Source organism: Peromyscus californicus, unplaced genomic scaffold (genome assembly GCF_007827085.1).
Source record: "Peromyscus californicus insignis strain IS unplaced genomic scaffold, ASM782708v3 Scaffold_15__1_contigs__length_86483966, whole genome shotgun sequence".
NCBI lineage: Eukaryota > Metazoa > Chordata > Mammalia > Rodentia > Cricetidae > Peromyscus > Peromyscus californicus.
In genome coordinates, this window is record NW_026294447.1 from 1,049,188 (window position 1) to 1,070,958 (window position 21,771).

Sequence of the window (21,771 nt, forward strand, 5' to 3'; positions counted from 1 at the left end):
ACTTTCAAACATCATTTTCACCACCACCACTGATCATTACTGAAAACCCATCAAAGCTTTCAAGGCTAATAATGGTTTCATGCAACTTCAGATCCATTTTGGGAAGTAAATGGCTAATGAATGTTTCCTCTTATGGGTAAAGAGTCACCACATACAAATGCTATTAGCAATATGTAAATATGGCATTTAACATGCTTGTATTTTTCAAAAGCTTGGTAACATCAGTATTATACAGCCGATGTGCACCGCTGGCTGGCTGCTAACAGAGCCTTTTTTAATTTTTGGCTGAATTTTGAAAGTTTTAGTGACTACCATGATAACAAATTTATTTTCTTGACAAGGTGGATCACAATCTTCTTTTACGAAGTTAATTCACAGGCCTTTCTTATTGTCTTTTTCTAAACGGTTCTGTAACAACAACAACAACAAAAAGATAGATTAATAAACAAGTTCATAGACACAATGACTTATAAAAATTTGTCTTTTGTCCAGTTTTTAGAGAATTAAAAATTTAAAATATGGATTGAGAAAGTAAAAAAAATGAAAACACTATAAAATCTGAGTTTTGTTTGAAAAAATATTCAGAGGCGGGGAAAGTAAAGTCTCCTGATAAGTTCATTTTTTTCACATATTAATTTGTTTTGCTCTCATTTCACAGTTACCCCAGGAAAACAAAATTTTTCAAATTCCCCTATGGCAGACCCAATTAAGATTTTTGGCAAGGAAAAGATGAAGGAAAGTAAAACAAAAAACAATGAGATATGAAATAGGAATTAACCTTAAAAGTAGAGTTGGATTAAGAAAGTAAATGTTTATATCAAGAAAGAAATCTCAGAGAATGGAACTGCAGAATGTTACTGCTTTTACACAGAAAGCCCACTACCTCTTGTTAAGGCTGAGTATTAACACTTTTATAAGAACAGTAAGCAATTAAATAGATAGTATGAGAGGAGATATTTTGAATGACATGTTACTTCTACACTTTTATACATACATGACCACTTTAGATATAAATCAAAGTTTTAATAAAAATGCTATTACGCTCAGAGCAATCTCCCATGTGAAAGGTGATTTTCCAAAATGAATTTAAAAATTAGCAAGTGTTGATGGTTTGTGCTGCATATAATACCTAGTCATTTTTTTTTTCCTTTTGTAGAAGACAGCCAGGCCAAAGAAGAAAAAACAAAGACTATGTATGTTTTGAAGGGACCATTTCCTACTATTCATTTAATGCTTTTAACTAGGAGGGGCCCCAGCTGTATTTAAAAACTGCAAAATGAGATTTGATTATGGAAAAGAAACCAGCTTTTCTACCATTTTAACATTTAAACAACTGTTCATACTTGTTTCATTCACACTATCACAATTTTATAAAATTGAGAAAAGCTTAAGTTTTCTCAAGGAAGCTTAGGATACAATTAAATTACTAAGACTGATGTGACAATAGAAGTAAAATTCATGAGGACAAGCTAAATTCAGCTTTATACTCTAGAACGGTTTTCCACTCTCTTTTGCTTGTTCAGACTATGAATATTAAAGAGTCACTTGCGAGAAGATGGGTCCATGGAATGACATCTAAATTTCAGCGTATTTCTTAGGTTTTCATAGTGGACAATGGGGACTAGGTGGGTGGATAGGGAAAAAAATGTAATAAATCAACTAAGCATCTTATGGCTATGGCTATACAGAGACTTTCCTATTTAAAAATATTTGAAGTTCTGTTTTGAAATAGGATCTGGTTTGGTGCTCATTAAGGTACCCTATCTCTCATGTAAGTGATGAAGTAGCCAAGGCACGTGGATGTCAAATGACTCAGAGGGTTACAACAGGAGCAACTTAACCCTTTAAACAGATACTTCAGGAAGTTAGAATTACAGGTGATAAGACAGTAGGCACACAAAAGAGTGGTAAGGTTTAGCCCAAACATTAGCAACAGCACAAACCACAACCACTCTTGGTTAGAGGGTGCGAGTGGATGATGGGTAAAGGTCAGCAAATGGAAGCTGGCCACTGCAACTGTGACCAGGGAGAGAAGGGTTGGAGGCCAGGAAGGAAATGTCACCTAGAACAGAAAATAGGAGAAATCAGTGGCCTCTCACTAGCTAAATTTGCTCAGGAGACAGAAAGCAAGGTTCTGGAAATGTACGTTTCCACATGGGATAGGGCAGGGGTAGAAAGAGAATGGATCCAAGAATACACAGACTGATAACCAGCACGGGCTGAAGAACCCAGTTAATGATGGAGGTTGTGGAGAAAGATTTCCTGACTTTGACGCCTAGCTTTAAATGCTCTTTCTAGTTCAGTAACTTGGGAGCAAATCACATAAAAAAAAAAAATTTGATTCTTGACATCTTTGCCCACTAAACAGAGATACTAAAATATTTTAGCTTGCTGAGTTGCCAAGGGAGTAAATCTGACACATATATAAGACCATTAGCCAGGTGCTTTGTCCAGAGCACACTGAATAAATGTCGGTATTTCATAAACAGAATACAGACAGATATTAAGGATTACATGTGCTCCAATAAGGCTCCAATCTGCACTACATGGCACTTAGTCTATCTAGGATGGGATTCTTTTCCAAAGCAGGTACAACTACTTTTGTATATATTGCAGCATATTTTCTTAGGCAGAGTATACCTACAAAAGCTTTCCACATCTTTTGCTAAGAACAAAGAATCTCCAAGCTTAAAGTGGTTTTTTTGGGGATAGTGAGGAGACTGGAGGAAATCTTAACTGTTAAATATTCTTCAGGGTTAAGGAGTTACCGCTATCGAACTGTTACCATTAACTGTCGCCATAAGGAGACATTAAGCTATGGACACTGACCTGAAAGGTTGAGGGTATATTCTTTGTTTTCCTTTTTCCATTTAAGGGCCTAAACAATTCTGGTATCTTGCAAACTCTTTCCTCTCGAAATGTGTGGGAAAAGATGATGGCTGAGAAGACCCTGTTCTCACAAATAGGAAGGAGTAAAGTCTACTTAGACAGATAAGAGGTCTTCCCATGATGAATGCTGAGTATGTCATGGAGTAGTTCTTGTCATGCCCTGAGGAGGTCAACAATTTCAGGATCTCTACCAGTGGAAACAAACATCTACTCTAGACCATATAAATTTAGCCTTTAGTGTCCCAAGACTAGATTACATATTGGGAACAAGATTATTTACGTTTTAGATTGCTTCTTGACTGAGTAACTGAAGGCTGAAGCAGCTATTTGAGACATCCTAAGTCTTTTAGTAAAACTACAAAGGAAGTAATACTGATGACAACAATGATGACAGCTCATTCTTATTTTTTCATTCATTCCTTCTTTCCTCTCTCCTTTCTTTTCTTTGAGACAGATCTAAATGCTGGAGTTAAAGGTGTGTGACACCATGCTTAGCTAGCAGCTATCTATGTTTCTTAAGTATTTACATCAGCCAGGAACAGTACCAAGCACCCTGCATTTTACTTAGCTCTCTCAACACTCCAGTGAGCAAGGCACTATTATTGTTTCAGTGTTATAGTGAAGACAGTGAATTTCATTCAGATGGATGACATTATCTCTTAGGATCATAAAGCTACTATGAAGCTATCATGAAGACTGATACAGGTATTCCAAGACTGATTCCAGAGTACATGGGGATGATGCCCATTTGTCACATGCCAAGGCTGCTTCTATATCAGTTCTTCCTACACTTGCCCCAAAAATGTACTACAACACTTGCCTATCATTTACTAGGCCTTGGATTTGATCTCTGGCACCCCTCAAAAAAGAGTGGCTGGGAAATAAACTCAAGTTGGTGGTTGACAACTGAAGAGAAAAGAGACAAACCTATCTAATATGGATGAATGTTCGGAACTGACTCTTGCTAAATTGGAGACAGAGAAAGAAAACCCATGGCTTAGATTGGAGAGCTACTTTAACCAAGATTTTCCCCCATCTTTAAATCAACTTTTGTAGTGCGATCTGACCAATTAGAATTCATGATACAACTTTGGAGGTATAAATCTGGTATTTGAATGCCATAGTTCTTTGCCCTAAGATACTGAAAACAAAGACTGGAGTAATGTGATATGAAACTTCAAAATTTGGCCTCACTTTGGTACAAATATGGTAAACATTCCAGATGGTGAAACACGTATTTTTCCAGAACCAGTTTTTTTTTTTTTGGTTTTTTCGAGACAGGGTTTCTCTGTGTAGCTTTGCGCCTTTCCTGGAATTCGCTTTGGAGACCAGGCTGGCCTCGAACTCACAGAGATCCACCTGCCTCTGCCTCCCGAGTGCTGGGATTAAAGGCGTGCGCCACCACCGCCCGGCTGAGAACCAGTTTTTTAATGCTGTTATTTTATAGCTCAATTCTTTTCTTTAAAACTTTACCATATGTGGAATATTTTTAAATTACCATGTTAGCAATTCTTTATATTATAGCTATTTTGCATTTGGCTGTAATGGCCTAATCTTTACCCTTTAGATAAATCTGGCTTCTCTGGTTATTTAATAAAGCCAGGATTAAGCACACTATTTGAATTTGTGAAGGGCATGCAATCCAAATAGTTTATTTAAGGAATTATTTCAAAAATCTTTAAATCTATAAATACATGTCACCAACCTGAAGTTCTGAGTGTTCTTTCAGGAGTCGATCATATTCTTTTGAAAGTCTCTCTGACTGTATCTTCATAGTCATCACATCGTTTTGTGCCTTAAAAAGGGCTAAAAATATCAATTAGAAAAGCTGTAAGACTCAAGTAGAGAACTCCTATATAGCAGACACTTCAATCCCCAACTGTTAATGTCATGCTACATATTGTTATCACACTTTCTACATACACATTTGATAGTTTCAAAAACATGTCTCTTTTTTCTTTATTTCTTTTTATGTGCTTGGTGTTTTGACTGTATATGAGGACGTCAAATCCCCTAAAACTAGAGTTACAGACAGTTGTGAGCTGCCATGTAGGTGTTGGGAATTGAACCTGGGTCCTCTGTAAGAGCAGCCAGTGCTCTTACCTACTGAGTCATCTCTCCAGCCCTTCTCTTTATATCTTCATTGTGTATTTTCCAACAAGAGGGCATTCTCTAACACTACCACAGTGTAATTACTAAATTTGAGAAATTTAATATTAATACATTTAATGTAGTCTACCACCCATATTTTAATAGTGACAACAGTCATTATTATGTTATTTTATATGTTGTTCTTCACGTCTACTTTAAGATACAGTAGTGGATTACACTTACATTTCATTTCCATGCTTCTTTAGTTTTCTTTAGTCTAGACTAGTTCTTTTATCTTACTCCAACCTTCTCTTTTGTGACCTGACATTTTAAAGAATACAGGCCACTTTAAAATCGGATGATCTTCATTTGGGTTTGTCTAGTGTTTCCTTAAGACAGAATTCAGGTCATCTATTCCACATACATATGAACATGATACAAATGACATTTACTATTTCCCAGTGCATACACAGAACAACCACTTCCAAAGATCTTCCACCTTTTACTCAGTTCATTTTTGTTATTGTTTGCCCCTGTAACCAGAGCAGTGATATGTGGGAAGATAAATTAGACTATGAAAAAAATCCTGCTCTGTCAAAATGCCAGCCTGCCTACCTCTATTGAGCATCTGCTTATAATTCTTGCCTAAAACAATCACTGTGATTGTTGCAAACTAGTAATTTTCCTCACTTTATCACTTTATCTACGTTATTCAGTTAGGACTTCTTTCCCATCCACCTATTGGCACATCTGTCATCTATGAATCAACATAAATCATAAATTCCTATTTTTTTCTTTTTCGTTGTTTTGTTGTTGTTTTTGGAGACAGAGTCCCTCTGTTTAGCCCTGGCTGTCCTGGAATTCATTCTTTAGACCAGGCTGGCCTTGAACTCAGATCTGCCTGCTTCTGCCTCCCAAGTGCTGGGAATAAAGGCATGTACCACCACTACCTGGCTCCTATTTTTTCAATAACTTGTTTAATCAAGGTTCCAATTTCCCAACATTTGGTTAGTCAGAACTTCAGGCTGGCTCCTACTTCTAATGACTATGCTCCCATCTTCTTTTTCATTCTTTTTAAAAGGCGTTTCTTTACTTTCTGGCACATGTTCCAGGCTCACCCTAAACTTCCCTAGCACAGGGTGGTGCTCAGGCATTACAAAACAGTCATCAAAAGGTCTACTTCTAGAAATCTGTAGAGCTGGTAAAGTGTTTGCTGTAAAGGACCTCCAATACCCATATTAAAAGCTGGGCACAACTTTATTGTGGTGGTATTTTACTTATACCGAAATGTGATTTTAATTGTATCTAATAAATAAAGTTGTCTGGGGGTCAGAGCTATTAGAGTCATAGCAAGTGCGTGGCGGCGGTGGCGCACGCCTTTAAGGACCTGGAGGGCGGTACATTCAGGCAGTGACGTGGCAGTCACATGTTTGGGTTTACAACCAATGAGAAGGCAGAACAGGAAGACTTTAAAGACAGACACACAGGAAGTAGGTCCTTTTCGGAGAGCTCTCTTGGCTGGAGAGGATCCCTGAATCAGGAAGGGTGAGGCTCTTAGCTCTGACCTCTTGGTTTTCTTCTCTGAATTGGCTCTGTGTTTCTTATTTGATAAGACCACATTTGGCGCCCAACGTGACAAGAATCCATTAAAAAACGCTTAACTTGGCTTGGCGGCAGGTCCGGTCTCCCGCCTGGGCGGCCCGCAGGTCCCGTTTTCCGCCAGGGTGGCCGGCTCCCTAGCCCGGGGCCCAGGTCGGCTTGGCCTCAGGCCGGACTAACTTTGAGCTACTTGCTTAAAGCCGGTGCTACAGACAATCCAGGCCTGCCCTGCCGAACAGGGCCCCTGCCTATAAGCCAACGCACGTGGTTGGAGCTTAAGGTAGCCAGAGCCAAGGCTTGACTAGGCTCAAGCGGGAACACGTGGCTGGATTCAAGTTCTTAGGTAGAACTTGTGGCTACGGTTCTTGCGTGTTCTCTCTCTCTCTCTCTCTCTCTCTCTCTCTCTCTCTCTGGATTCACACCTCGGACACTAGGAGGCTGTTTTGAAATTCCCTCGGATTGGTACTGTTCTACGAGGACTTGGTAAGTCACTTAACATATCGAATATTTTAAAGGAAACTATTTAAAAGAGAAATTTTTTTCCACATTTAAAAAAAAAATGGGTTTTCTGTGTTCATTGGAAGAAAATTGGGCTTTGTTTGCAATTTTAGACAGTCTGACAATGGAACAGCTATATGAGAAGATTAATGTTGACCGAATTATGCATTTTATTACTATGCTTATTCTTATTTTACTATTTAAAAAGATAGTCAATTTAAGTGCCAGGATGACAGCTTTAGAAAAACTTGATAAACCTGTAAAAACTCAGACAGAAGAAACTAACAGTGAAGTTGCTTCAAGATTGGATCATAGGGTTACAGAAAGAAAGCCTGTGTTTACACAGTCACCCTTAGTTTGTCCAGTAACCGTACAGCAGTTGCCTGATCAAATGACTACACAAAATATTTGGGCTCCAATTGAAATGTTAGATTTACAAAGGTTTAAGGAGGCAATAGTATCTTATGGCATGCATTCCCCATATGTAAAGCAAATGTTAAACTCTTGGTCAACATATAATAGGATTGTACCACAGGATTGGCGGGAGCTGGCACAAGCTGTTCTTGAACCCAGTCAAAGGCTTCAGTGGCTAACTTGGTTCAAGGATGAAGCTAAAAACATAGAAAAACAGTGGAGGGATAAAGGAATACAAGTCTGCCAGGATCAGCTTATTGGAGAAGGTCAATATGCTTCAGCACAAGCACAATGTTTATATGATGTCCAAACCCTAATTTTATGTCAAACAGCAGCCTTGAATGCATGGGACAGAGTTGAGGAACCAGGAAAAAAAACTGAGTCATTTACAAAGGTTGTACAAGGCCCAAAAGAATCTTTCACAGATTTTTTACAAAGACTGGCTTCAGCAGTAAAGAGAATGGTCCTGGATTCAGAAGCTAGTAAGATAATAATTGAATCTTTGGCCTTTGAGAATGCGAATGCAGCATGCAAAACAATAATCAGGCCATTAAAGGCAAGATCTGCACCTTTGGAAGATTGGATTAGAGACACGGTTAATGTTGAAGCTCATGAGGATGATGATACGTGGGTAGGAGAAGCAATTTCAAAAGGTTTGAGGAATGTTAGATGTTTTGGATGTGGAAAGCAAGGACATTTGAAAAGGGACTGTAAACAGGTCATTCCTAGAAACAATGTTTCTTCAAGGAACAATGGCAACAGACTGCCCCTTCCTTCTGGAGTATGCAGAAGGTGTGGTAAGGGAAAACACTGGACCAACGAGTGTAGATCAACAAGGGACAGACAGGGTAATCCTTTGCCTCAGTCTTCGGGAAACTCCCAGAGAGGCCTCATGCAGGCCCCAATAGCAAATCCAGTTCAAACCTTTCCTGCAGTCGTAGAGGAAACTCCTACTCAGAGCAATTAAATAACCAAATGCCTATTGGAATAAGTCATGCTGGTCAGGATGATGAAACAGAGAGAATAGAAAATTCAGGAGAAAACATAAAGAAAATTTTTTGGCAAACTTCTATTAATGAACAAAGACCAAAATTATCGATAAAAATAAATGGTGTTTTGTTGTCTGGTCTGGTAGACACAGGTGCGGACGTTACCATAATTGCACCAGAATTTTGGCATCCAACTTGGCCTCTTCAGGAGGTAAACATTCAACTGTTAGGAATTGGGACATTATCTCAGGTGAAACAGAGTGCAAGATGGCTCGAATGTATAGGTCCAGAAGGACAGAGAGGAAAATTAAAACCATATGTGGCTAACATAGCTATGAACCTGTGGGGTTGAGACTTGTTACAACAATGGAATACTCAGATTAACATCCCTCCAATCTCAGAAACAAATCATAAACTAGCACATGTTTCTGAGAGAAATATTAGAAGGCATTATTCTGAGTGGTCACCAGCCATCCATATTATACAAGAACAGGGCACTACAACTGATGATCTTCCAAAGATATCAACAGCTCTACCTTTAAAATGGTTAACAGACAAGCCTGTATGGGTCCAGCAATGGCCTTTAACAACAGAGAAACTCCAGGCTTTAGAAGAGCTGGTAGAAGAATAGTTAAATGCTCAGCATATTGAAGAATCAACCAGCCCTTGGAATTCTCCTGTATTTGTTATTAAGAAGAAATCTGGTAAATGGAGAATGGTAACAGACCTTAGAGCAATTAACAAAGTAATTCAGCCAATGGGCTCTCTACAATCTGGAATTCCTTTGCCTACTCTGTTACCAAAAGGATGGCCTCTCATAGTTATTGATTTAAAAGACTGTTTCTTTTCAATACCCTTACAAGAAAAAGACAGAGAAAGATTTGCTTTCACAGTGCCTACTTACAATAATTCTCAACCGGTTAAAAGATTTCAATGGAGAGTCCTCCCACAAGGAATGTTGAATAGCCCAACTCTGTGCCAATATTTTGTACAACAGCCATTGGAAGTGATACGTAAAAAATTTCCTAAATCTATAATTTATCATTATATGGATGATATTTTACTAGCTGACTCAAATGCAGATACTTTAGAAAGAATGTTTGAAGAAGTAAAGAAAATTTTGCCTTGCTGGGGATTACAAATTGCTCCTGAAAAGATACAAAGAGGAGATTCTATTAATTATTTAGGATATAAAATAGAGCTACAAAAAATTAGACCCCAAAAGGTGCAAATTAGGAGAGATAGACTACAGGCTCTTAATGACTTTCAAAGACTATTTGGAGATATTTCTCATTTAAGAACTATTGTTGGGGTAAAAAATGATGAACTGCATAATTTGTTTAAAACCTTAGAAGGTGACAAGGACTTAAATAGTCCAAGAGAATTATCACCTGAAGCTGAGAAAGAATTGGCCTTGGTAGAAAAGAAAGTACATGAAGGGCACATGGATCGTATTGATCCAAAGCTGGATTGCATTTTGGTTATTTTACCTTCTAGGCATTCTCCTACAGGAATATTAATGCAGAGGGAAGATATTATATTGGAATGGATATTTTTACCAAATAAACCAAATAAAAAATTAAAAACTTATGTGGAAAAAATCTCTGACTTGATTTGGAAAGGAAAATTGAGACTTCGTCAATTAGCAGGAATAGACCCAGCAGAAATTGTCGTACCTTTAACTAAGGAGGATATTGAAAAATTATGGACAGAAAGTGAACCTTGGCAAAGAGCTTGGAGTAATTTTTTGGGAGAAATTAACAGCAAATATCCCAAAAGTGATAGAATTGATCTTATAAAGAGAGCTGATTGGATCTTGCCTCGAATTGTAAGGGAAAAACCCATATCTGGAGTTCGTACATTTTATACAGATGCCAACAAACAAGGAAAGGCAGGTTACAAATCAGAAAATTTAAGTAAAGTGGTTCAAAGTCCTTATAATTCAGTTCAAAAATCAGAATTGTATGCTATTCTGTTGGTATTAATGGATTTTTCAGAACCTCTCAACATAGTAACTGACTCTTAGTATGCTGAAAGAGTAGTATTACATATTGAAACTGCAGAATTTATCCCTGATGCTTCAGAATTAACTTCACTATTTATTCAATTACAAGATACAATCAGGAAAAGGAGTCATCCTTTATATATAACTCACATTCGATCCCATACTGGTCTGCCAGGCCCTCTAGCACAAGGCAATGATGAGATTGATAAATTATTGATAGGAAATGTGCTGGAGGCCTCAGAATTTCATAAAAAACATCATGTCAATAGTAAAGGTTTAAAAAAGGATTTTTCCATAACCTGGCAACAAGCCAAAGAAATAGTAAAGAAATGTCCTACTTGTTCCTTCTACAATCAAACGCCATTACCAGCTGGATGTAACCCAAAAGGTACTCAAAGGAATGAAATCTGGCAGATGGACGTGTTTCACTTTGCAGAATTTGGAAAACTGAAATATGTACACCACACTATCGATACTTATTCAGGATTTCAGTGGGCAACTGCTTTGAGTTCTGAAAAAGCTGATTCTGTAATCACTCATTTGCTCGAAGTTATGGCCATCATGGGTATACCTGCACAAACCAAAACTGATAATGCTCCATCATATGTCTCTGTTAAAATGAAACAGTTTTTTGCTTATTACAATATAAAGCATATTACAGGCATACCACATAATCCTACAGGTCAAGCAGTTATAGAAAGATCAAACAGAACTCTAAAGGATATGCTAAATAAACAGAAAGGGGTAACAAAAACCCCCAGAAACAGACTGCATAATGCTCTATTAACTTTGAATTTTCTTAATGCCAATGAGAAAGGAACAACAGCTGCAGAGAGACCTTGGATAATAGAAAAAACTACAGAATTAAATCAGCCTATATACTTTCAGGATGTGCTGACCTCAGAATGGAAACCAGGGTATGTGTTACATTGGGGACGAGGTTTTGCTTTTGTTTCTACAGGAGAAGATAAGTTTGGGTACCATCAAAATTGATAAAGGTTCGATTTGAACAAGAGAAACCTCTTAATTAGAGGAGGTGATAGTTCTTCAACCAGCATGAACATCCAATTTAAACTAACTTATACCAGTAACACATGTCTTTTCATTTAATCAGATAATAACTTGCCAAAAAGGAACATCCCCAAAATTAGTCTTGGGGAAAGGTTTTTGTTTTTGTCTTTTAGGAGAATGAAGGTTAAGGAATCTGAAGAACACTGGACAAATGAGACAACTGAAGAAAAGGGACAAATCATCTATCCCAGGAAACAGAGTGAAATGGCATATGGGTATATATTATCTAAAAAATTTTATGTCTTCCTAATGTTTGTTTCTGCTTTTCTCTAAAAATTTAACACTATTGGTCTTCTAATAGTCCCAGTTCAATTAAAATTTAAAGCTGACTTTAGAGTTGGAGAATGGCTCTCTCCTTCTTTAAACTCAAGCATGTTGTTAAAAGGAAAATGCAAACCCCCTGTATCATGCCAGAATAAAAGAGCCATCTTCTGCTATGGGACAGGAGAAAAGCCAAATTAACTAAGGGACTATTCTATTACTAATCTCAACTCTTTGATTCTATTCTGATTCTTTAAAACTTTTCTTAAAGTATAAATTTTATATCAAAATTTACAAGATTAATATATAGATATATATACATTTTAACCTTTGTTAAGATATGAATGGTCATATAGAGTATTAATTAATTCTAGAAAAAAGCTTCAATTAGCTGCATATATATGTCTTTGTGTTCGAGTCTCTTATCAGTTTTCTGCAGGAAATCACGGCCAGGCCTAACATCAACTGAAGTCTCCAGGAAGAAGTTGGGGCCCCACAACAACAACAATTCCACGTGGACAATAATAATATCACTAAGCTGACAAACATCATCTACAGATCAGCTTTGAACTACAAGGTGCTCATAGCAATTTTGAGATGACTAGCTGAGATGATCCAGTCTCAAAGACTACTTGAATAAAGACTTGAGATAAACCCTGAACTTTGGCATTATACACAGACTGGATAATGAAGGATATAGTTACCTTTCCTAGAATTTGACAATTAACCTAAAATTTTTCTTTCAGGATAAAGATAACTTCGCCCATACCCAGCAGGAAGCAATTTTAAGAATACGACGCCCACATTCCCAAAGAGGTGGTGTGGGGAGGGTGGTTTTTTGGTCTTTTTAATGGGTTTTGGGTCTGGGATAATTTTCATTGTTTAGGGGAGTTGGTTACAAGTTGTTGTCAAGGGTTAGGAAAAAGGCTAAGCAAAGGAGATTAGATTTAAGGTTCTTGTTTAAAAAAAAAAGAGAAAGAAAGAAGAAGAAAAAGACAATTACTAGTTTTAAATACTTTACATTGGATTGGATTGTTTTATATTGTATACAAATTATATATATTGAAATTGATATTGTTAGAAAATGCTATATGTATATCTCTAATTGTACTTATACTGTTCATTTAACAATGCAATTTTCTGATCCTTGAATGTTATTATTACCAACTATTAGGATATAAAGAAATGAAAGTTAGTAGTTACACATTACAATAGAACTTGTAGTCATATTAGATATGTTTTAAAAATTGAGCAGATATATTTTAGACAGGTCATCTTCAAACCCTTCAGAGATCTACAGAATATGGTATTTAAAATGTTTTAATAATTTAGAAAATTTTTCTTTTTTGTTATGATTATGAGGCATGTCGGCTCCTGACAGTACCAATCTACTTCAGAGAAAATATGGGCATTGAAGAAACTGCATATGGAGTTAACTTTCATTGTGGCAAAAGTTAGCCACTGGACAACAAAGTATCCTCGAATCAATTGCTGACAAAATGGACAGACAGGACATGAAACAAAAAACTACTGATTCTTGCCAAAACAAGTGTGGTTATGGCTTTATCAAAAGGCATCTTCTGAGGCCAGGACAATATGGCACCATCCCTGAAATGGCCTTCACAATTCGGAAAAGGTACAGTGCCCTTTTCTTCGAAGGCAGCTGAATAGGCAGTGGGCCGATGGCTTCTGATGTGCAATGGAACAGCAGCTGAAACAGTTATTCTTGAAGAGGGATGTGGAGAAGAACGGGATGCTGAGATGAAGCCATATATACACAGCCAAGAAGAATGGACAGCTGAATTAAAAAACCAACAACAATTTCCAGAATTTAAAATCCTGAATCATGACATGACACTAGTGGAATTCAGGTGTTTCTGGTACATGGACTGCTCTCACCCAATGTGAGGTTGAACTGATGACCTTGTGTACATCCTACTTCACAAATGAGTCTGTCAGATACACTAAGCCTATAGGCTGAAGATGATGCCCCAACAGTGTGGAGAAACCTCAGGTGACTGTCCAGGCAGCTGGCTGTTTCTGTCAACTCACAAATTTTTTGGAAGTTGCTTGCATGCACTTTCTGTTCTTATTTTTGTTAGCTAATATTATTTCCTTCTTGGGTCTCTGAGGGAGTTGAAGATTAGGTAGTTATAGTTGAAGGTTAGTTAGTTATAGTTGAAGATTAATTAGGATAGAAAGTGAATTAGATACATTTTGGACTTAACAAAATAGGATAGATAATGAAATTATTTTCTCTGAATTTGTCAAATACAAATGGACTAGACATTGTTTAGACATTTATTACTTGTATATATTCTATATAGTCATTGTACTTTTGTATACAGTTTTTCTTTTGTTAGTTATAACCTTTTTCTTTTTTTTCCTTTTTATTAAAATAGAAAAGGGGAAATGTGGTGGTATTTTACTTATACTGAAATGTGATTTTAATTGTATTTAATAAATAAAGTTGTCTGGGGGTCAGAGCTATTAGAGTCATAGCAAGTGCGCGGCGGCGGTGGCGCACGCCTTTAAGGACCTGGAGGGCGGTACATTCAGGCAGTGACGAGGCAGTCACATGTTTGGGTTTACAACCAATGAGAAGGCAGAACAGGAAGACTTTAAAAACAGACACACAGGAAGTAGGTCCTTTTCGGAGAGCTCTCTTGGCTGGAGAGGATCCCTGAATCAGGAAGGGTGAGGCTCTTAGCTCTGACCTCTTGGTTTTCTTCTCTGAATTGGCTCTGTGTTTCTTATTTGATAAGACCGTTGGTTACATCTACACTTTATAATTTACTTTCATTGGACCCATCATTCTAAATTAGATATTAAAGACTGTTTTGGACAAATTTAATATGCTACTACCCGGTAAATGTATGAAAGAGATGATTATTATTACTTTTGGTGGTAGTTAGATTTCATTGTGACTGCAATCACAACATAAAGAGTTATGCCTTAGTTTTAAACTTGAGCTCAACCAAAAAGACATTGAAAATATGAAGCATGGTTAGTGTTATCTTCAGATCTTACTAAAAATGTTTAGGAACCTGTATTTCTGGTATATAAAAATCAAGATAGATTCCACAGACTAATAATACCTGACTAGCTTACAATGGTAGTTTAAAAAAAAAAAGATACTATGGTCTGGATGATTTTTACTCCCTAAAATTTATATACTGAAACTTAATCACCAAAGTGGTAGCATTAGAAGGTGAAGCTGGGAAATAAGTCATGAAGGCAAAACTCTCATATATGAGATTGTGTCCAAACAAAAGAGATTCCAGAGGGCTGCCTTCCTCTGCATACTGTGAGGACAGTGAGAAAGCACATCCATGAGTCAGGAAAAAGGCCACTGAATGACACTGAATCTCCTGGCACCTTCATTTCAGATTTCCCAACCTCCAAAACTGTGAGAAATAAATTTATGTTGCTTATAAGCTACTGGATTTACAGTACCTTGTTGTGCCAGCCAAAATGGACTGGGACAGTTGGCCAGGAGCTAGTTTTAATGTAAAAATGATTTATACTTAATGATTTGAATAGATTATTTAGAATATATACTACATCTGAGAGATCAACTCATCAGTTCCTTATTATTTTTAAAATTTTAATTAACTTTATCGCAAAAAAACCTTGGAAATAAAAACATTAGACAATGAAATTAACCAGACTAAAACTCTATAGACTCAGTGAATTTCTGTACAGTTAGAATAGTTATTCTGAAGCTGTGTCACCTTGAGTTCATTATTAAGACACTAGGTAACCACTTGCACAGCCAATCCAGGAGTTTCTTCTATTACTGATATAAACTTCTAACAAAACAATAGTAGGCAAAGAGTTTTCACTGCTACTGATCAAGCCAATATGTGAACATGTTTCTTACTATGTTTTGTATCTCAGTGAACATCAATAGCCCTGATAATTACTTTTTAAAAATCAAATTCACTCTAATTAGGGAAGGCTATTACTGTCTTGAGGCCTCTTAGCTTCCAATTTCTTTATCTCGTTTTATAAAAATAACAATACTATGTTTCGGATGCTTTCCCCCTTCTTCTAGAACGTTCTGTAAACAAGGGATTATATAAACTTTTAATATGGCATGTGAATGTGCTTGTTTTAAGCTGTATCAGTTTTGAAATAGAATATATATGAAAGACATGTGTATTATCAGCCTCAGAGGTTTGAGGCAATATATATAAGTTGCTGTTTCAATTTTCTTATCTACAAAATGGGCTATCATTTGTAGCTTTAAAGAAATGCTGAGATATTTCCCAAGAATGGCCAGATTCAATTAGAAGCTGGAGTATATTCTAGTCACTAAAGCCCTTTAAAGTACATTTACCATTACCAGAGAAAATAACTAGTGTTATAGTGGCATTGATAAGTCAACATGTTTGTATAAACTGACATAAGTAAGTGAGAACATTTGTGATCTTTCCAAGTATTGAACTTATAGCTATTTGCACACTGGGAGGAGCATAAGACTAACGAACTGTGCAAATGTATATCACTATGATTTCTACCAGAGATAACAGATACCACCAGCTAAGCACTGCCAGGAAATGGAAGAAAATATTTTTGGAGGCACTCACAAAACAGATAAAGTTGGGCTGTTGTACAATAATAAGATCTGAGCCAGAGGAGAACATCTTTCTTTTTGGAAAAAATTCTATATATTTAGTGCTGGTTTCTTTTTTTTTTTTTTTTTGGTTTTTCGAGACAGGGTTTCTCTGTGTAGCTTTGTGCCTTTCCTGGATTTCGCTCTGTAGACCAGGCTGGCCTCGAACTCACAATGATCTGCCTGCCTCTGCCTCCCGAGTGCTGGGATTAAAGGCGTGCGCCACCACCGCCCGGCTAGTGCTGGTTTCTTTAGTTCTGTTTTTGAGAACTTGAGCATATGATATCCTGGAGCTATTCACTATTTGACATTCACATGTACTATTTTTATCAATGAACAATTGCTGGATTTAATGCAGTTTTTTTGCAGTTATTTTTGAATGTAACTTATTTGTCAGGTCTGTACAGGTGAGGTCTGTTTTAGTCATTGTTTCAGTGATCACCAGTCCTCTCAACCTCACACCCATCTGTTGATAAGGTTTCTATTTCATCATTGTGACCACTCTCCTTATCTCTTACGTTACTGGAATGGATTCCTCATCTGGTTGCTTAGCTGCTTTAATTCACTGTCTACAGTGCTAACAAAAGTGGCCACTCTCAGGCTTTCAAACCCTCCAACAGTTAACTTTCATGGTGGTTTCTTTGCTGATGCTCACCTCTCACCTCCTCTATCTTATTTTATGCTTCAGTTGCAATGAACTCCTTGCTATACCTCCAAAGTGCCACTTTCTTTGTTACAGCTGCATGTTTTATTCAAGCATCCCCATGACCTTTACCCATTACTGTCCTGCCTTACTTACTATTTCCTCCATTATTTGGCTGATGAATATCATCCTTAAAATATCAAGAAGTTACCTTTCTTCTAATGCATAGCAAGCTCCACCACAGCACTTATTCCTGGAGGATGACCGTGTCCTCACTAGCCTGGGAACTACCCACTGAACATCCAGGACACTGCCTACCACTTGGTAGGTGCTTCCACACAGATAAGTGAGGAGTATAAGTATCTGAGGTATTATTTTGTGTACAAATGAGAAATGTCAGGCAAATAATATAACAGGTTACTTTAGTCATCTGATGGGTGTCTAGGTTTCAAAAAGATAAGCACAACTGTCTCTTCAATCAAAAACCAAGACATTCAGAAGAGCTGGTGAACCACAAAGCAAACAGAAATATTTGAAATATTTTGATGGAAATGTACTGAAGCAAAACATTCTTAAGATTGTGTTTGAGTATCAGAGTACAGAAAGTAAGGAAAAGCTCTAAAAATCAAATCAAAACAAATAGCCTTCCATAGTGGAATATGTACAGTGGGACACAGGAGCTAATCCAAAGAGTCTTCAATGGCTCTGAATAGACAACTTGATCAACAAAAAAGTAGCATTAAAGTATACCTCAGAGAATGACATGACTACTCATGAGGTCACTGACATAATAGATAAATGGAGAGAAGAGACAGACCCTATAGAGAGTAATTAAGACTAGACTATGTGGATTCTCTCAAGATGATACAATACTTAGACCCCTCACATTTGAATGTGGTCTGTTGATGGTGGTTTCCTTTTGAAGATTACTCTATGGTGAGAGAAGAGGAGTAGTGCATTTAGAGTAGACAGACCCAACAGACACTTTCTCTGCCAGGTGATCCAGCTTAGCACCAAAAGTGATAAATCACATTATAGCATACACTACTGAAATAATGTGAGCAATAAAGCCAGTAAGATGGTTCACTGGGTAAAGATGCTCTGTCGAGTTTGATGTCTGAGCGGAAGGGGAGAATTCTCTTTTCAAAGTTGTCCTCTGATCTTCCCACGTTTCATAGTGTACAAAAGCACACAGAGAAGAAACATATTAAAAATGTGTGTGTTTGTGTGTGTAATGGGAGGAGGGGCTATGTGCCACTACTCACATGTGGAAGTCAGAAGACAATTTGTAGGAGTGTGCTCTCCTTCTACCATGTGGATCTTGGGGACTGAACTCAGGTCCTCAGGCTTGGCAGCAAGTGTCTTTATCCACCACACCACATATACAGGACTGTCTAGATGTCAGTAAGCTGTAAGTACTAAGTAACTAAGAAGTTATCTTTATTTTATTTTATTTGGTTTTTTGAGAGAAGGTTTATCTGTGTATCCCTGGCTATCCTGGAACTTGCTCTGTAGACCAGGATGAACTCAGAGTTACACCTCCCTAGTGCTGTGATTAAAGGCATATGCCATCACCATGGGCTACTAAAATGTATCAAAATGACCTGAATTTCTTTGTTAAAGAAAAGAATTTTTAAATAAAACATTGCATCAAGTTTTCTAGTTTTGAATGATATTACAAATAAAAATGAGAGTATCTATTTTATTAGTTCAAGGTATAGACTATTCAAACAATGGACCCCCAAAAAATACCCCCAGTAATGTCCTTAGAGAAAAAGGCTGAATGAAACCCTAGGTAGGAGGTGGGGTGAGCAGCCAGAGGAGGAACTTGCAGTTACAGACTGAACTTGTCTTCAGGAGAAACATTTACAATTTGCCAACTGCCTGGAAGATATGTGAGTATGCAACTGAATCTTCAGTTGAGACACCTGGGATGGAGTGATTAAAAACACTTCAGAGGTGGATCAACTGGACTGACCAGCTCATGCCCCATTCCTCAAGTCAGAAAATCCTTATTGACTCTTGGACAACAACCCTCAGTGGCACACCTTTTTTGGGACTCACTCTTCCTATGCAGGGGTTCTACTTGTTTCCAACCTCTTAAGCTCTTACTCCTAAGCCTATAATAAACTCCTTTATTAAAAAGTGAAGTAAGCCGGGCGGTGGTGGTGGCACACGCCTTTAATCCCAGCACTCGGGAGGCAGAGCCAGGCGGATCTCTGTGAGTTCGAGGCCAGCCTGGACTACCAAGTGAGTTCCAGGAGAGGCGCAAAGCTACACAGAGAAACCCTGTCTCGAAAAACCAAAAAAAAAAAAAAAAAAAAAAAAAAAAGTGAAGTAAAGGACTAAAGAGATGAGTTAGTGATTAAGAGGACTGCCTGCTCTTCCAGAGGACCCAGGTTCAATTTCCAGCACCCAAACTGCAGCTTACAACCTTTTGTTACTTTAGGTTCCAGGGATCTGATACCCTCTCCTGGCTTCTGAAGCCACCAGGCATGCATGTAGTGCACAGACATACATGAAGACAAAACACCTATACACATAAAATAAATAAATAAATAAAATCAAATCAGTAATTTCTCCAGAGTGCCACTATTGGTAACTGTGCAGGAATGGATGCCATGGAAGGAAGGCAGTCTACTGTGCTTAAAGGGAGAGACTTTAGGGGACATTTCATAGACATGGCAAATTTGGGACAGAATGATGAGCATCAATTAATTTATGCTTGTGCTTAGAGTTCTAGGCAGGTAGACCTGCAAAACTAAGCAAAAGTTAAAAACTAATGAGATGCCACTGTTTTAACTACAAGCTAAGATAACAATGAAGGAGTGTAAAATTTAAATGATAAGACTGGAGATGTGTTGGTGGTCAGATCACTGCACACCACATTGTACAACTTGAACTGCTGCCTAGGTGACAAGGAGCCAACAGAGTTTGAAACAGTGCAGAGGCATAACCATGGTTAAACAAACAAAACCACCTCCACCAGTAACAACAACAAAACCCCTGTTCTTAGCAGCAATGTGAGAAGCCCAACTAATGGCAGAGAGATTAAAGTGAACATACTTTAGCAGACTGCTTCCTTGGCAAGAAGAGCCAGACATTACTGAAATAGAGACAAAGCTACACAAAAAATTACACTGCAGAGCAAACATTAATAAATAAAACAAAAATAATTTTCTTTTTTTTCTTTTTTTTTTTTGGTTTTTCGAGACAGGATTTCTCTGTGTAGCTTTGCGCCTCTCCTGGAACTTGCTTTGGAGACCAGACTGGCCTCGAACTCACAGAGATTCGCCTGGCTCTGCCTCTCGAGTGCTAGGATTAAAGGCGTGCGCCACCACCGCCCGGCTTTGTTTTTTTTTTTTTTTTTTTTTTTTTTCCGAGACAGGGTTTCTGTGTTTAGCTTTGCGCCTTTCCTGGAACTCACTTGGTAGCCCAGGCTGGCCTCGAACTCACAGAGATCCGCCTGCCTCTGCCTCCTGAGTGCTGGGATTAAAGGCGTGCGCCACCACCACCCGGCTTATTTTTTTCTTATAAAGACTAAATTTACAAAGAACAAAATTTGTTTCTTTGCATGCCTCTCAGTTTCCTTATATTCTGAGTGGGGGGTGGAGTGGGAGTATGAAAGCAGCCCATAGGAAACCCAGTGCTTTGGAATTTTGGAGACAATATGGATTTATCCATGTGGACACAATTTATTGGTACTATGGGCCAGGGAACTGATAAACAGGCTTTCAAATGTAAAAAATTTCAAATTTGAAAACAGGCTTTCAAATAAGCTCCACAGCAAGCTCCATATATGAAAGAAACATCAGTAAATAAGCTTAAGTTGCTAAGTAATAAAAGTAATTTTGGGCCAGGTGGTGGTGGCACATGCCTTTAATCCCAGTATTCAGGAGGCAGAAGAAGCAGGTGGATCTCTGAATTTGAGGCCAGCCTGTTCTATAAGAGTGAGTTCCAAGACAGCCAGGGCTACCCAGAGAAATCCTGTCTCTAAAAACCAATAATAATAATAATAATAATAATAATAATAATAATAATAATAATAAAAAGTAATAATAATAATAGTGATACTTTTGGCTCAGTTACTAAGCAAAGAGTATCTATACTTTTCTTGCCAGCCTCATCATTCCTACTCAGACATAAACTATAAGCTTGGTCACAAGGGCTTTCAACTTTACTTCATGAAGTTTTGAAACCAGGGGAAGCTATTCCTAGGCTATTTCTGCTTATCAAATCCTTCCCATCCTGACAACTCAGGTAAAATGATAACTCTTTCCTTTAAATTTTCCCCCAATGGTGTCAATAAGAATCAACTATACTCTCTACTGTGCTTCACTTACTTTTCTATGGCTGTGACAAAACACCATGAGCAAGGTTTGCTGTGGGATGGTCTGTATGTCAAGTGTGTTGCTGATTGGTCAATAAATAAGTCACTGATTGGCCAGTGGCCAGGCAGGAAGTATAGGCGGGACAAGGAGGAGAATAAAGCTGGGAAGTGGAAGGCTGAGTCAGAGAGACACTGCCAGCCCCCACCATGACAAGCAGCCTGTGAAGATGCCGGTAAGCCACGAGCCACGTGGCAAGGTATAGATTAATGGAAATGGATTAATTTAAGCTGTAAGAACAGTTAGCAAGAAGCCTGGCATGGCCATACAGTTTGCAAGCAATATAAGTCTCTGTGTTTACTTGG

General features: G+C 37.8%; 1 protein-coding gene across 1 annotated transcript in view; it reads right to left on the minus strand.

The window, feature by feature from the left end:
* Window positions 1-233: 233 nt before the first annotated feature.
* LOC128110644 (B-cell receptor-associated protein 29) overlaps window positions 234-21,771 on the minus strand; it is a 48,052-nt gene continuing 26,514 nt past the window's right edge. The window contains exons 7-8 of the mRNA XM_052738286.1: window positions 4,595-4,695; window positions 234-408 (exon numbers count right to left, since the gene is read on the minus strand). Coding sequence (XP_052594246.1) covers window positions 373-408; window positions 4,595-4,695 — 137 coding nt within the window. The 3' untranslated portion in view covers window positions 234-372. The remainder of the gene's footprint in view (window positions 409-4,594; window positions 4,696-21,771) is intronic.